This window comes from Eriocheir sinensis, unplaced genomic scaffold (genome assembly GCF_024679095.1).
Source record: "Eriocheir sinensis breed Jianghai 21 unplaced genomic scaffold, ASM2467909v1 Scaffold197, whole genome shotgun sequence".
NCBI classification, from domain to species: domain Eukaryota; kingdom Metazoa; phylum Arthropoda; class Malacostraca; order Decapoda; family Varunidae; genus Eriocheir; species Eriocheir sinensis.
In genome coordinates this window covers 332,205-347,353 of record NW_026111372.1, presented here as the reverse complement: position 1 = coordinate 347,353, position 15,149 = coordinate 332,205, and the positions used below count along the sequence as shown (strand labels likewise).

The 15,149-nt window shown below is 48.2% G+C and overlaps 2 protein-coding genes across 2 annotated transcripts; one reads left to right on the top strand and one right to left on the bottom strand.

Annotated features, from left to right (window-relative positions):
- The first annotated feature begins 537 nt into the window (after positions 1-537).
- Positions 538-6,244, top strand: LOC126990774 (perlucin-like). The gene is made up of 5 exons (XM_050849420.1): positions 538-720; positions 1,166-1,460; positions 2,008-2,091; positions 4,684-4,851; positions 5,139-6,244. Exons 2-5 carry the CDS (start codon positions 1,313-1,315, stop codon positions 5,354-5,356), a joined length of 618 nt encoding a protein of 205 aa, XP_050705377.1. The 5' UTR covers positions 538-720; positions 1,166-1,312; the 3' UTR covers positions 5,357-6,244.
- Positions 6,245-8,460: 2,216 nt separating this feature from the next.
- Positions 8,461-14,248, bottom strand: LOC126990773 (sal-like protein 3). The gene has a single exon (XM_050849419.1). The coding sequence runs from the start codon at positions 14,038-14,040 to the stop codon at positions 12,676-12,678; it is 1,365 nt and encodes a 454-aa protein (XP_050705376.1). The 5' UTR covers positions 14,041-14,248; the 3' UTR covers positions 8,461-12,675.
- Between the last annotated feature and the right edge of the window lie 901 nt (positions 14,249-15,149).

Below are 15,149 nucleotides of genomic sequence, written 5' to 3'. Positions count from 1 at the left end.
TTTGTATAGACGTATACGTCGTTTGATATGAAACTGCCGGTGAAATTAAAAATTCTTTCCGTAACCTTTTGTCGGCATCGAGTGAATCAGCGCATTCCCGCGTCTAGTTACATTTTTCTCCCGGTAAATTTCATGTCATAGAGTTAATATATCAAAGGCCGCACACTGGCAATGTTATGAGTTGACTGGATAGGAAACTTGTATTTTATGAGACCGAGAAAATATTTGCCCCACCGCTCAGATCAGTAACTCGGGGCTGCAAAGGTTCACGTGTTGCAAGCAGCTTAGGACAGACTCCTATCGTCGATCTCTGGGTACTGCCAGGACCTCACACACCACACACTCCATTCCCCTTGCTCAAGGGGGGAGAGTAACCACTCCTTGTCAACGGAAAGAATCCGGTCTGAGCGGGGCTCGAACCGCCGCCTGTCTGGCCGTGAATTCTTGCAGCGCGGCGCTCTAGCTGATTGAGCTACCGGAGCGGTGTGTGTGTGTGTGTGTGTGTGTGTGTGTGTGTGTGTGTGTGTGTGTGTGTGTGTGTGTCTGTGTGTGTGTAGTACCGCATATAGGGTACATACTCGTAGATATGATGCCTGTTACCCTCATCAGTTCCCCGCCCTGCCCCGCCCCTCGCCCGTAACAACAGCGTGGGGTCGAGTGAGGTGTTGGTCTCCTGCCGTGTCGTTGTGTGTGGTGTCGTCGTCCCCGCTCCCGTCTGTGGTCAGTATTCTTAGACGCTTCCTTCTCTTACACCAAACATTTAAAAAAAAAAAAAAAAAAAAAGGTTAGACGCTTCCTCATGAGTGGCTACTTATGTTCATGGTGCAGAAATTGTGTGAAACTACTACCAGGGTCATAAATCTACCAATGGAAATGCCCTCAAATCCTACGAAAGCCTTATTAAATGTGTGTGCTTGCGCGCCGAAAGTTTTAAGAATAGCGCGTCTTCAGAAGCACGCAGATAACATCACGCGCGGCTCTAAAGCTCTCAAAGGCCATATTCTTGAACATTTCAGCGTCCAAGCACACACATTTTACAAGGCATTTTCAGAGATAGTTTTATGAACCTGGTTTTATGTAGTTTGACCATTCTTCTATACCTTGCAGTGAAAAAAAAACCACTCATCTAAACCCGACTAAACTCCTTTTCGGCCTTTTAAAACAGTTGAAGTGAGAGGCGAAAACGTCTGAGAATACCGCCCGAAGAAGCTTACCGATGAGGCGTGAAGGTGATGCTTAGGAGAACACTCGCACGAAGGAGGGTTTGAAGAGAAGTGTCATCTACGTGTCTTGTGTCTCGCGGCCGCCACTCATGCACCCCACACTCTTCCTCCTGACGGTGCTGGTGCTGGTGCTCGCCCCTCGCGTCTATGGGGCCTACGAACTCTTCCTCCACAGCACACGCTCGACGACTCCTTCTCCGCTGCCGCCGTCTCCTCCTCCTCCCTCTACTGAGCAAGGTATGTGTGTGTGTGTTACGGGGGGATGGGGGGGGGGAGAGACGTGTGTGTGTGTGTGTGTGTGTGTGTGTGTGTGTGTGTGTGTGTGTGTGTGTGTGTTAAAGTGGTACTCAAAATTCCTTGATACATGCTTTTGCTTGTATCTTTACATTGTATATTATCTTATAAATGGATGAGCCATAGTACGGTTTATTAGGATTCACGAAAGAAGGATGGAGTGTGTGTGTGTGTGTGTGAGAGAGAGAGAGAGAGAGAGAGAGAGAGAGAGAGAGAGAGAGAGAGAGAGAGAGAGAGAGAGAGAGAGAGAGAGAGAGAGAGAGAGAGAGAGAGAGAGAGAGAGAGAGAGAGAGAGAGAGAGAGAGAGAGAGAGAGAGAGAGAGAGAGAGAGAGAGAATACTAATAATAAAAATAGATGTCACTATCTACAAATTCAACGACAGGCCTTATATGCCACCTCACAATTGTCAATACTAACTTAAATAAAACTAAAGACACGCGCATGAAGGAAAGCCTTAACCCACTGAGATAAAACCTTTGCCTTCTATAGGATCTGCCGCGGCCTTGGACGTGAAGGAGGCGTTGCTCATCGCCCTCACTGAACTCCTGCAGAGGGTGGCGCCTGCTGCTGAAAGTAAGTCGCCTCCGTCTGCAGTTCGTATAGGCACAGCGGTTTTCATAGTCCCTTCCACTGTGTCCCGGGTGCATATTCCCTTTTCTCTACTGGTGTGTGGCGCCCACTCTTGAACAGGGCAGGTTGGGCTAGGTTAGATTAGGTTAGGCCAGGCTAGGTTGGCTTAAGTTAGGTTAGGTGAAGTTAGGCTAAGTAAGGTTAGGATAGGTTAGGGCAGGTTAGGTTTAGATAGTCACTGGGGGTAATTTTGTGTGGGAATCATAATGAGAGTATATTTCAGAGCTCCCCATGGTTAGTTTCGAGGCTACAGCCAAGCGCCTTTATTCGGGGACCACATAGCCGTAGAGAAATTGTGTCTGTCTGTCTTTATCAATGGGAGCAGTCTGTTGTGGGATCTCTCTTTTATATCTATTTGTTTTAAGTCTTTAGTCTGTTCTCTCAGCCATAGATAAACAATACCTGCTAATGGATATATGAAGCTCGTGTTTACTAAAAAAAAATAGTATATAATGATGCCAAAAATATACATAGGTCAAAGGCAAAACTCCCCTGAACGAGAGGTGCACGCAGAACATTAACCAAAAGCAATTAAGAACACAAGTCAAAAGTAAAAATCTCGGGTGAATGAAAAGTGCACAAGGAATACGAGGAAACAGGAACACGAGGACGTCGCCCCCTGTGTATGAAAAGTTGAGGAAAGGTTAGGTTGAAGTTCTGGGCTCGTGTTCTCAGACTCTTTCGGCTCTCACAACCACAACTTCCAAAGGCCATGAAGATGAGTCGGGTTCTCGGAAGTGTTTTTCCCATTCCGGGTACAGAAACCTTGTCGGACCATCACTAGGGTCATAAAACTTCCCACGGAAATACTAACACAACCTCTGCCGAAGCCTTATCAAAAGTATGTGTGTGTGTAAGCCCCGAATGTTTGAGAATATGGGTCCTGGTTCCAAGAGTGAGGAGGTCAAATACGAACAAAAGGCAAGAGTTGTGTCACACTCCTACAGATCCTATACTAGAACCTTACCTTTCCTTGATGCGTGATAAATAGAAGACAGTTTAGGATATTGTTTTTAGGTTTTAGGATAGGTGAGGTAAAAAACGAGCAAAGGGCAAGAGTTGTGTCACCCTCCTTACAGCCCCTACACCAGAACTTTACCTTTCCGTGATGCGTGAAAAACAGAAGACAGTTTAAGAAATTGCTATAAAGTTTTTGGATAGGTTAGGTTAAAATTATGGCTCCAGTAGTGAGGTCAAATACGAACAAAAGGCAGGAGTTGTGTCACCCTCCTTACAGTCCCTACACTAGAAAATTACCGTGATGCGTGAAAAATAGAAGACGGGTTAGGAAATTGATATAAAGTTTTTGGATAGGTTAGGTTGACATTATGGCTCCAGTGGTGAAGTCAAATACGGACAAAAGGCAGGAGTTGTATCACCCTCTTCACATCCCCTACACTGGAACTTAACATTACCGTGATGCGTTAAAAATAGAACACAGGTTAGGCAATTGCTTTTAGGGGCGATATATGTATAGTCCTAATGGAAGGGAGGCGTTGTGTCACCCTCTCTCCGTCCCCTTCACAGGCATCCACATATTCCGTGTAACAATGAAAAATAAAAAATAAAAAATAAAAAAAGAGCGAACGTTGTGACCCTATACAGGAATCCGTCTACACACAGCTGAAATATATGAAAAAGGGAGACAGCGTTTTGAAATTCCGATTATTTTGGTTTAATAAAAGTGTAACAGAAAGGAGGATGTTGTGAGACCTGCTGCTCCCTCTCCCTTCCCAGTCATTCTTAACTAAGCAAAACTGTAATATGACGATAAAGAAAAAGTCTGGATTCTGATTTAGTGGTCAAGTAAAGTCCTATTCCGACAGAGATCAAGACGTGTTGTGTGACTTTGTGTTCCCTTTGTAAGCCTTCCCAACTTTTCGTAACTACAAAATTAGTGAAAGAGAGAAGAGTCGAGTCTGATTTTAGTGGTGACATAGAATTCCAAATGCGACTTATTGTTGTGTGACTTTCCGTTTCCTATCCAAGCAATCCTAACATCATAGTTCCAATATACGAAAAGAAGTAAAACATCGAGTTTGATTTTAGAGGTGAGATAGAATTCCAAATGCGATCAAGTGTTATGTGACTCTCCTTGTTCCCTCTCTAAGCATTCCTAGCTCATCAAACGGCAATATACGAAAAGAGAAGAGAACCAGGAGTCTTCTTTTAGTGAGGTAGGATTCAAAAGGCAATCAAGTGTTATGCTTGAAGAAAAGAGAACCAAGAATCTGATTTTGAGTGAGATAAAGGTCGGTATTCTCAGACACTTCCGTCTCTTACATCAACTTTTTCCAAAGGCTAAAAAGGAAATCAATCGGGTTCTAATGAGTGTTTGTTTAGGTTCATGGTACTAAAGAAGGGTCACACTACCACCAGGGTCATTAAACTACCCCTGGAAATGCCCATAACTCCTACGAAAACCGTGTCAAACATGTGTGCCTGGGCGCCGATATATTTAAGAATATGTTCCAAAATTTCAAATGCGAATAGGTGTTGTGTGACTGTTGTGTGACTGTTCTCCCTCTCTTCCAGGCCCGACGTGCCCGTACCCGTACACGCAGGTCTTGCACGAGTGCTTCTACCCCCACTCCAAGAAGCTGTCGTGGGTGCAGGCCAGACGCGTGTGTCAGGGCATGGGCGGCGACCTGGCTGAGCCCCGCCACATCTACGCCCTGCAGACCCACATGGCGGACACCCACGGTACTGAGGGGAAGGGGGAGGGAAGGGTGTGTGGGGGGTTATGAGTATCTGAGCATCCATGTGTTATTCAGTCTGTTTATATTTCTATCTCTGCCTGTTTGTCTGTCTTATTCTTTCTATTTATATATTTTTATTTATAATGGCAGTATTTAGCTGCCTTTTTTCTCATTATTATTTTTTTTTTGCCATTGAGCTGCTTCCTTTGCTGTAAAAAAAAAGCCTTCATCTCCATCTATCCCTCTACCCATCCCCCTATAACCCGGCCCCTCGTCCTCCTCCTCCTCCAGGCTCGGGTTACTTCTGGGTGGGGGGCACGTGCGAGGGCGGCGACGGGACGTGGCGGTGGGTGTCGGGGCGGCCGCTGGACCCCGAGGACTGGCTCTTTGACCGACCCGACAACCAGGGCGGCGACGAGCACTGCCTCGAGATGGTGATGTCGGACTACCCGCGAGTGTTCAACGACGAAACGTGTTCCCTCGCCCAGCGCTTCATCTGCCAGTACTGACGCGGGTGAGACAGATAGATAGATAGAAAGATAGATAGACAGATAGATAGAAAGACAGATAGACAGATAGATAGATAGAAAGACAGATAGATAGATAGATAGGTAGGTAGATAAATAGATAAAAAGAGAGTGTGAGTGAAAGTGAGATAAGACCCATAGCAATTTGGTGCAAGTCGAGTAAATTTAAGTGTACGAAGGTGATAGGCAAAAACTGGAGTATACAAAGATTGGGTCGTGGATGAATGGAACCAGTTATTAAGCACAAGTGTGAGGGGAGCAACGGCTTTAAATAGAGGTCAGGTTGATTTATGGATAAGGAGGCTGGATACGAAAACGAAATGACTGGGTTTTTTAATCTGCCATTGTAGACCGAATAGACTCTTGTATGTAATATATGTATGTACTTTTGTATCCTTGTCTAGTATAGTGTCAAACCGCTGTAAATACCTATGAGAGAGACGGACACACACACACACACACACACACACACACACACACACACACACACACACACACACACACACACACACACACACACACACACACACACACACACACACACACACACACACACACACACACACACACACACACACACACACACACACACACACACACACACACACACACACACACAGACACGCAGAGACAGACAGAGACAGAAAAAAAGAAAGACAGAGAAATGGCGTAACAATGTCAGTGTAAGAATTAAGACCCCCTAAGAAACACGATAAATGCAGATCAACCAATCCTTCCTTGGGCGTGTCCTGCCCTGCAAACGTTCGCCGAGACGTTTAAGCATCCTCCCGTGATCTGGGTCCTGGCAGGCTTGCACGCGAAGTAAAATTATGTTCCCCAAGGCTACTTTAGTCTCCCCAACGCCTCATTTTCTCCATGTCAGGCTCAGACCACCGCTTATCAACTCCCTTCTTGGGGTAACCTGTTTTTTTTTTTTTCTATTTTTTCATCGTGAAGAGGTAAGGTAGGGAGAGATGGAAGGGGTGGGAGTGGTCATCGAGGCGACCTGCAAAGACTCCTTGTGGTGAGCTATTTTGCGGTATTTATCATGATCGACGGGAAGGAAAGAAGGCGGAGGGAAGTAAGGGGTGAGGGTCGGTCTTATGTGCCCCGTGTAAGGTGTTCTCTAATAGTTGGCAAGATCACGCGTGTTTATAAGGTCCCTCCCACGCCTTCCACCTGGCCTCATTCATAACAAGAGTGGGCAGAGTCGATAATACTGTTGACGATGATTAATATTTGATGGTCGCTGATGTTAAAGAGAAGATAGAACAGGGGAGGATGAAGGGGAGAGGAAGGGAGGAGGAAGGGGAAGGTAGGACAGGGAAGAGTATTGATGGTAGTTGATAAAGGCAGGGCTGGGAAGGGAAGAACAGGGAGGAGTAGAGCAGGGCAGGCAGGGGTAGAGAAGGGCAGGGAAGGGCAAGGAAAGACAGGAAGGAGCGGAACATGGAATGGCAGAAAAGAGAAAGGAGGCGAAATGATGTCAAGGCAAATTGCGTGAATAAATTTTGCATCTGATGTCCAAAATGAGTTTCCGAGCATTATAATTATGACGCTCTTGACACACGGCGCGGGAGGGGCGAGGACTTAACGAGGTGAGGACTTTATGGATTCACTTGGGAACTGTGGCGGCGAGGAGACGATGTATGTATGTGTTGATGGTGGTGGTGGGGGGACGGGGTGGGGGTGTTGGTGGGCCCGTGTGGGGGAGGGGAGTCTGTGTGTTCAAATTTAAATGAGTAGGGTTACCAAAACACACACACACACACACACACACACACACACACACACACACACACACACACACACACACACAGACACTAACATTTAATGATTTTCTCTTCCCTCCTGCCTCGCCCCATCCCTCATCCATCTTTTATTGTCTCGTTCCCTCGTATTTCTCTTCCTCAGCCCCTCATCTATTTTTCACCTTCATTTTCCTTTTATGAACACCTCCTCCTCCTTATTTTTACTCTTATTTCCATTTTCTTAGGATCTACTCCTCTTCTTTTTGTCTCTTTGTTCTCCTCGCCTTGGCTTGACCCATTCTCCGCGTCATTTCCTGAAGGGCGTCAAGGTTGGTAGAGTTCTTCACGTGTTTCCAGTTGTCGTGTTTTCAGTATTCAATTTCACGCTTCGTTGGGAGCCTCGTCGGTATTACAAAGAACAGATTATTACTTTTTTCTGGCGGCTGGGGAGGGGAGGGGGGGAGGCTGTTGATAGTCTTTGAAGAAATCCTTCCCGCCGCTTCAGCCTCCACGACCCTTGCAGCGCCGCCGTGGCCCCTGGTGGTGGCACGAGAGGACGAAAACTCCCAACTCCTTGTTAGCTGTCGCCTGTGATGCTGTTCGTACATAAGTATGTTTTGCCGATCATCATGCCGGGCGTACAGCCCTTCGTCGAGTGTGGTCATGGCCTAAAGTCATTAGTACTACTTACGCTCAGGGCCGTCGTGGGTCGGGTGTCATCTTCTATGGTGTAGTCTACCCAGCAGGTCTCAGTTTTCTCTTTAGAGCATATCTCATATATGGTACCTAAATATATATATATATATATATATATATATATATATATATATATATATATATATATATATATATATATATATATATATATATATATATATATATATATATATATATATATATATATATATATATATATATATATATATATATATATATATATATATATATATATATATATATATATATATATATATATATATATATATATATATATATATATATATATATATATATATATTTATATATATATATATATATATATATATATATATATATATATATATATATATATATATATATATATTGTGTGTGTGTGTGTGTGTGTGTGTGTGTGTGTGTGTTCGCGCGCGCGCGCGTGTGTGTGTTTTGTGTGTGTGTTTTCTAGATGAAAACAATGTATAACCCTTCCCTTCCTCCTCGCGAGCCTTGTCTGGCGACACAGTAACAGGAGGGTTGGCCTCACTTGCTGGTTCAGCTTTGCCGAGGAGGGGAAGAGTAGGGTAAAGAAGAAAGGAAAGAAGGAAGCAATGAAGGAAAATGAACTTACAAAATGTATATTGTTGCGCGAATTTTATTGACCTACTTATGTACACTTTGTAGATACATGATATTCAGCATTGCAGGTGTAACAAAGATTACAAAAATATATTAATATTAGTATGAAAGCCGAATATGAGGAATGAAGGGGCTTCGCGGTGGCCCCGAGGACTTTCGTTTTTGTTTGCATGAATGACTGACTGACGGTCGCTGGAGGTGACTGATCCACATCTCACGGCGGAGCGACACATGAAGGGTGGAGCCGCCCGCAGCCACACCCCGCAAGCCCTGCACCGCCCGTGCCGTTCGCCCGCCCCTGCACCCTGCCCTGCCCTGCCACAATACCTCTGCCGCGCCTTCCCTTGCTTGCCTAACGTCTGGCCTCGTGTCTAGCTGTGAGTGTTGCTTCAGACTGTTAAATATTATGGCCCTCGTTGGCGTGTGTGACTGGCAGAGGAACCGTTGACGCGGCTGAGTCTGTACCGTAATGTTCCTTGTCTTCGTGATTGTTTGTACTTGTTTTTATTGTGCCTATTTGTCTGGTTATTATTTGTCTGTATCTAGCAGATGTTTCGGCTGAGGTTATTATTTTTTTCTAATTTAATGTTGATATCTTTGTTTAAACACCTGTCTGGTGTCCTAATCTTAACGTTTTTGCCATTATAAGTATTGTTCTTATCTTTTTTGCTGTTGTTACTTTTTTATATTTGGTGTTATCATTGTTGTATATATATGATGACCGGAACTCGTTTTTATTTGTTTGTTTTTTAAGTTGTTGTTCATAGTATTGTTGTCGTAGTTTTGGTAATGATACTGATATTGCTGTTACTGGCACTGTTGTTGTTGTTGTTGAGGTGGTGTAACTCAGGTTTTGGCAGCGAGTGTTGGCGGGCAGGACAGACGGGCGGGCAAGCGGGGGTGCGGACTTCGTGGGAGCAGCGGGCGACCCCAGACAAGTGGCCCGGGAACCCAAGGCTTACACAGGGTTGAGCAAAGCCTCGCAGGATGGCACTGACCTCGTGAAGGAACCAGCATTTGGCGGCGACGCTGGGGTAGTCGCCGAAGTGGATGTCATATGTGTGGGGGTGGATGTGGTCATGGGGGAAGATATCTGGACATGTATGTGAAGGGGGACGGGTGGGGCATGTCAGTGGTGGGTGTGGGTGTGAATGTTTGAAGTGGGACTGGATACGCTTGGATACATTTGGACTTTGGATGCAGGAGTGTCAGGTGAATGTGGAGTTTCTGAATATCTTTTGTGTCGTCATAATGGGCGCGTCTCGTGGATGTGGAGATGGATGTGTTTGTGAAGTGACTCTGCATGAGTGAGGGTGTGGGTCAAGGGAGTGTGAGTGATGGTGCGGAGTGAGTGTGCATGAGTGTGAGTGAGTCGAGGCATGATGGGTGAGGGTGTGGGTGTGGATGGGGTTATGATAATGTGAATGTGGGTGTGGGTGTGGATGAGTCAAGGGAGTGTGGGCGAATGTGTGAGTGAGTCAAGTGCCCCAAGACCAGCGGCTGACCCACTTCGTCGGGCTGACAGCAGCAGCAGCAGCAACAGCAGCCACCCCCAACCCAGCGCCTGCCGGCCGGTCCTCTGTCGGTCATCATTTTGTAACAGGACTCAATCAACTACCTAGATACCCAATTTCGTGCATTCATGTGGTACTTGTGAGCAATTCCAGAATTATGTGAGTAATTCTGTGTCCCAATACGAGTGTGGTAAGCCTTGAGCGCCGGGCACAACAGAGTGAAATAACACGACGGGATGGGTAACATATATATTACTCTGACAACTCAATGAGGAGAATAATTTGTAGTAACAAATAGGTAAATAATAACAGAAACAATAAAAAGGAGAAGAAGGACATAATTAGGAAAAGTATAACAAATTAACTAGCACGCTGACTTTTATTATCACAGTAGAGGAAAACAACAGTGAGAAGACTCGACCAGTTGTCCAGCCGGGGCGAGGCGGCGGCGGCCCGCCGGGCCAGCCTGGCGTGGCGGCCTCCCATCACTAGCGCGGCCTGAGTCCTCCTGAAGGTCATCCTGACGTGTCGGCAGAACTCTCGCCGGGGTTTATCCTGACGACACTCGCTCCCGCACGCGGCCCCGCGCGAGGCGCACGACCCCGCCCCTTCAGGACAACTCATATAAATAGTCGACGGCGACAGTGATCGGCCGTCCTATTGTAGGTCAATGGATAACAAAATAAATTCATAAGGCTTCCATAACTATAGAAAAATATACGGCTTTCATATAAGATTTACCCCGGGCTGGAGGAGACCTTGAAGGGGGGCGCTGAGCCCGGCCTCGATTACTTGACCTTACGCTGAGTTGAGCGGAAACAATTTGACAACGAGGCCGCAGCCGTGTCCACTCCTCCTGCAGGGTCCCGCCCCCACCAGCCTCCCTCCCAGGACACGCGCGCGGCCCGGGGTGCCGCCGCGGCCCGCACCGGCACTAACAGGGAAGGTCGGCGTTAGCTACTCACGTAATCCGACATGGAGCAATATTACACAGGTTAGATGAATATTCTTGAGATGAATACATATAACAACTAACAAGTATCTGAACTTATATAGAATATTACACTCTTATTGCATCAGGAGACACCTTCCCCTAAGGCACCGTAGCATGGCGGAGGGCCCCAAGGAGCTGCCGGGGCTTCGTTTCCTCCCGCACTCTGTCAACAGGTGTGGCGAGGCGCCTCGTGTCCGCCGGTGCCCACATGGCGCTCTTGTTCCCCACAATACTACACACCAACCAGACGTGTTGAGAACACCTTAGAGATTAGACACAAAACATTTGTCTCAAGAATGACCCTCTGCTCTCCACCCACGCAGCAACAGCAGCAGCAGCAGATGGGGCTCAGTCGAGGCGGAGGGTGCCAAGGTGGCGATTACCTGTAGAGGTGGGTCGCGACAGCCTCCCTCGTCCTCACTGAACACCCGCGCCGCTTGCTGCCTGCAGGTCACCGCATTTATGCAAGGATATTACTCCACAACATGAACTATAACATTTTAAGGCTCAGCGAAATACTGTGTTTCTCCTTGTGCCGGATGGCAACACACATTATCCTCCTGAGAAGCCTCACAGTCTGAAGGACGTCGTTCAGTAAACATGGCGAGCGCAGGCGCGGCGTTGTGGGAGTGGTGGCAAAGGTCACTCTGAGGGAAAGAATAACAGGGATAGTTGTACTATCTACAAAAGTGCCAGGGACTGGTGTATAGTACCCAGATCTCCAATCACAGTGTAAATATTTTGGCAGCCAATCATAATACTATTCATGAACCTAAAGACAAGACTCCGCATCTCATCCTGAGAAGGGCCTCGCCAGGGCATCGAGGCGAGCGTCTTGCAGCTATGTACAGTGAGAGCCAACTCTGTCTGGCGCGGCGGCACGCGTGTCACTTGCACCACGAGACGTGATCGGCCCTCCGTCAGGCACACCTCCCGCCCTCCGGCCGGGCAACAGCCGTCACAAGGGCTCTCCTTTCACCTAATTTTCCTCAGTGGACATGTCACTGCTGTGTGTAGTGCACCACTGAAAACAATGACATCCTAACTTTGCCACTCGCAGCCAGGCTGACGGGCACGCACCAGGCATCCCCGTCAGGCGGCGGACGCCGGACTCATGGCACCCAGAGTGTTGACAATGTGTACAACCTCTCCATTTGTGTGTGTGTGTGTGTGTGTGTGTGTGTGTGTGTGTGTGTGGGTGGGTGGGTGGGTGGGGGGGCATGTGTGTGTGTGTGTGTGTGTGTGTGTGTGTGTGTGTAACTGTGGGAGTGAATGTTTGTTTGTGGGGAGTAGGGCATGTGTATGTGTGTGTGCTTGTGTGTGTGTGTGTGTGTGTGTGACACTAGCCAGCTAGTGGTGAATCTTGTAATCTTGAGTCAGGCGTAACAAGTGGAACACTGGTGTGCCGTTCTCGCCACACACGAGGCTGCGCGACAGCAGAACTTAATAGACAGGTTAGTGACTATTTACAAACATGAGTATTGACTGCACCATAGATTATACATTGTTAATTTCTCGATTCCCTTATCCTTCTAACAATACGAAGCTGTAAATAACGCAAAAGACGGCTTAAGAACGAGGAGCAGGTACGACAGTGAGACATTCGTCGAGGCCGGGACCACGGCCCGGCTCGGTCAGACGCTACCCGGCGCGGCCCAGCGCTGCACGGGGCTGAAGGAATCTTGGGTCGGGCGTGCGCCGCGACGCTCACCTCTTCCCCGGTGGCTTGGGCGCACTGTGGATCTGGACGTGCTTGGCCAGGTGCGCCTTCTGCCGGAAACACTTGCCGCACAGCTCGCAGTTGAAGGGCTTCTCCCCGGTGTGGGTGCGGATGTGGACGTTGACGCTGTACTTGTCCTTGAAGCCTTTGCTGCAGATGTGGCAGAAGTGGAGGAGGCGGCCCTTCACGGTCGGCTCCTCCCCTGCCGCGCGCTTGGTGTACTTGCGCTTTTTAGGTTTTTGGTCTGACTGGTCGGGCTTCTGAGGGGTGGTCGTGGAGAGTTTGGTGAAGGAGGCGTCCAGGCTGGTGTACTCCTCAGTTGGAGTAGGGTGGTAGTCGTAGCCCGTCGTCACGTACATGCCATTGCTGCTGCTGATCTGCGTTGACCCTCCGACGCCGTTTAGCTGCTCTGCTTTGAAGGCCGAGGTCAGGGGCGGCAAAGGTGTCATGTTGGACATCAGTGTGAGCGTCTTAGCTTCAGAAATCTTGGTGAGGGGCGGCAGCTGAGAAGGACCGGCCGGCCGACGCACTGTGCCTCTCAGCGCCCCTTCCAGGATGGAAGACACGTCGCTGCTCTGAGTGACGTGCGTGGAGTAAGGCATCGGCGCGGGAGTCATGTACGCCGCGTTGACGCCATCCATGCCCTGAGGGTCTTCGACGGGGGCCAGAGCGCCGGTCCCGGGGGAGTACACAAGGGAGTCGACAGCGGAGTCTACCAGTCGCTCAAAGTCGACGTGTTCGTGTCCGTGGCCGCCCTCGTTAGGGGAGGCTGTGTCCTCCAGTGACGTCGATATCCCAGAATCGCTGTAGCCAGAGCAGGCGCTGACGTACGAGACGCAGTCGGAAGCCGGCGAGCGGTGGTTGTGAGACACCAGACCTTCGTAAGGCTTCTCGTTGAGGATGGAGTTGAAAAGCTCAAGGTTGTTGGGCTCCACCATGGGCGGCGAGGGGTTGTAGGCGGCCTCGGAGCCGTCGGAGGGACGGCCCTCGGAGGAGGGGAAGGTGATGATGATGGTGTTGCCGGTGGCACTGTTCACCACCTTCTCAGTCGTGCCGCCGCCGCCCCACATCTTGTCGCTGGTCTCCTTCTCCTTGTCGTGGCTCAGCACGCCCATGGAGGTGGACGTCGAGGAGGGAAGTTCAGGGTAACTCCCATAGGACCAGGTAGGAGCCATCACTTCCCCGACACTGACGGCGTTGTTGTTGTTGTTGTTGATATTCCGGGTCACCAGGTCGTCCAGCTGCCAGCACTCGGCGCCCAGCGCACCGCCATTCAAGTCGTATTCCGTGCACGAGACGAGGTCAAAGAGGTCAGCCTTGAAGTGGTCGGGGATGGTGGGGCTGACATCCATGGTGGCGGGGGTCCACTTCCTGCAACACAGAAACACTTCATCAGACACACACAGTGACGGCGACAATAAAGGCGAGGCGTCATGTCGAGTCGCGTCACTTCAATCCGGAAACATGATAAAAACAGTATTGTTCGAACCTTCCGTGTCCAGCCCGCGGCGTGTGGGCTGCCGCGAGGCTCGGGTCTAGCGGAGAGGGGCGGGGGGAGGGTACTCGTGTTATTGTTCATGGTGGTAATGATGATGACTTATTGTTGCTGCTTGTTGCTCTAATACCACTATTACTACTACTACTACTACTACTAATAATAATAATAATAATAATAATAATAATAATAATAATAATAATAATAATACCTCCACTGCTACTACTAGTAATAATAATAATATTACAATTATTATTATAGCATTGCTAGAGTTGACACAATGGCTCACGACTTCTTCCTGAAAGCAGCTCGGTATGATCCTAGGATGCAAGAGGTCACGGGACAGATATTCTTGTTATTTTACCTGAGTAACCATCAAGTCCATGTCAGACTTTGGTTCCATTCTGTATTGTCGAATTCATTGTCTAGTTATTCCGTATGTGTTGCTTTTGTCCTTGAAATTTAGGTCATAATATAGGCACATGTTCATTCAGTTCATTCAAACACTCAAAGGAAAAAAACAGCGAAGCGGCATGTTGGTTCCGATTGCTGGAGCCCGATGCTTTGAATGGCGCCTCGTCCTCTGACACACACACACACACACACACACACACACAGATTTCCCCGAAGAATGAACAATGTTTCCTCGAAGACAACATAGATTCGTCCAGGAAATGTCTGTAACATTGTCTGTGGATGATGATAACAAAGTGTGTGTAATCTTGGCTGGCGCAAAGGTCTGCGACGTTTTTGTTGCATTAGTCCGGTTTCAGGTTTGGACTTTCTAAGTGAGCAATAGAATGGAAACGTACGAACCCTCTGAAAAATCTAGTATGGATTGAGCAGTTTCACTTTCTCTTAAAGGGTTGCCAGGCGTCGCTGTGCCGCTGGTCCCTGTTGACGTAGCGGCCGCCTCCCTCGTGGGCACAGCCACCCTCAGCTGATTGGTGGTTACTCGAGGTCCTT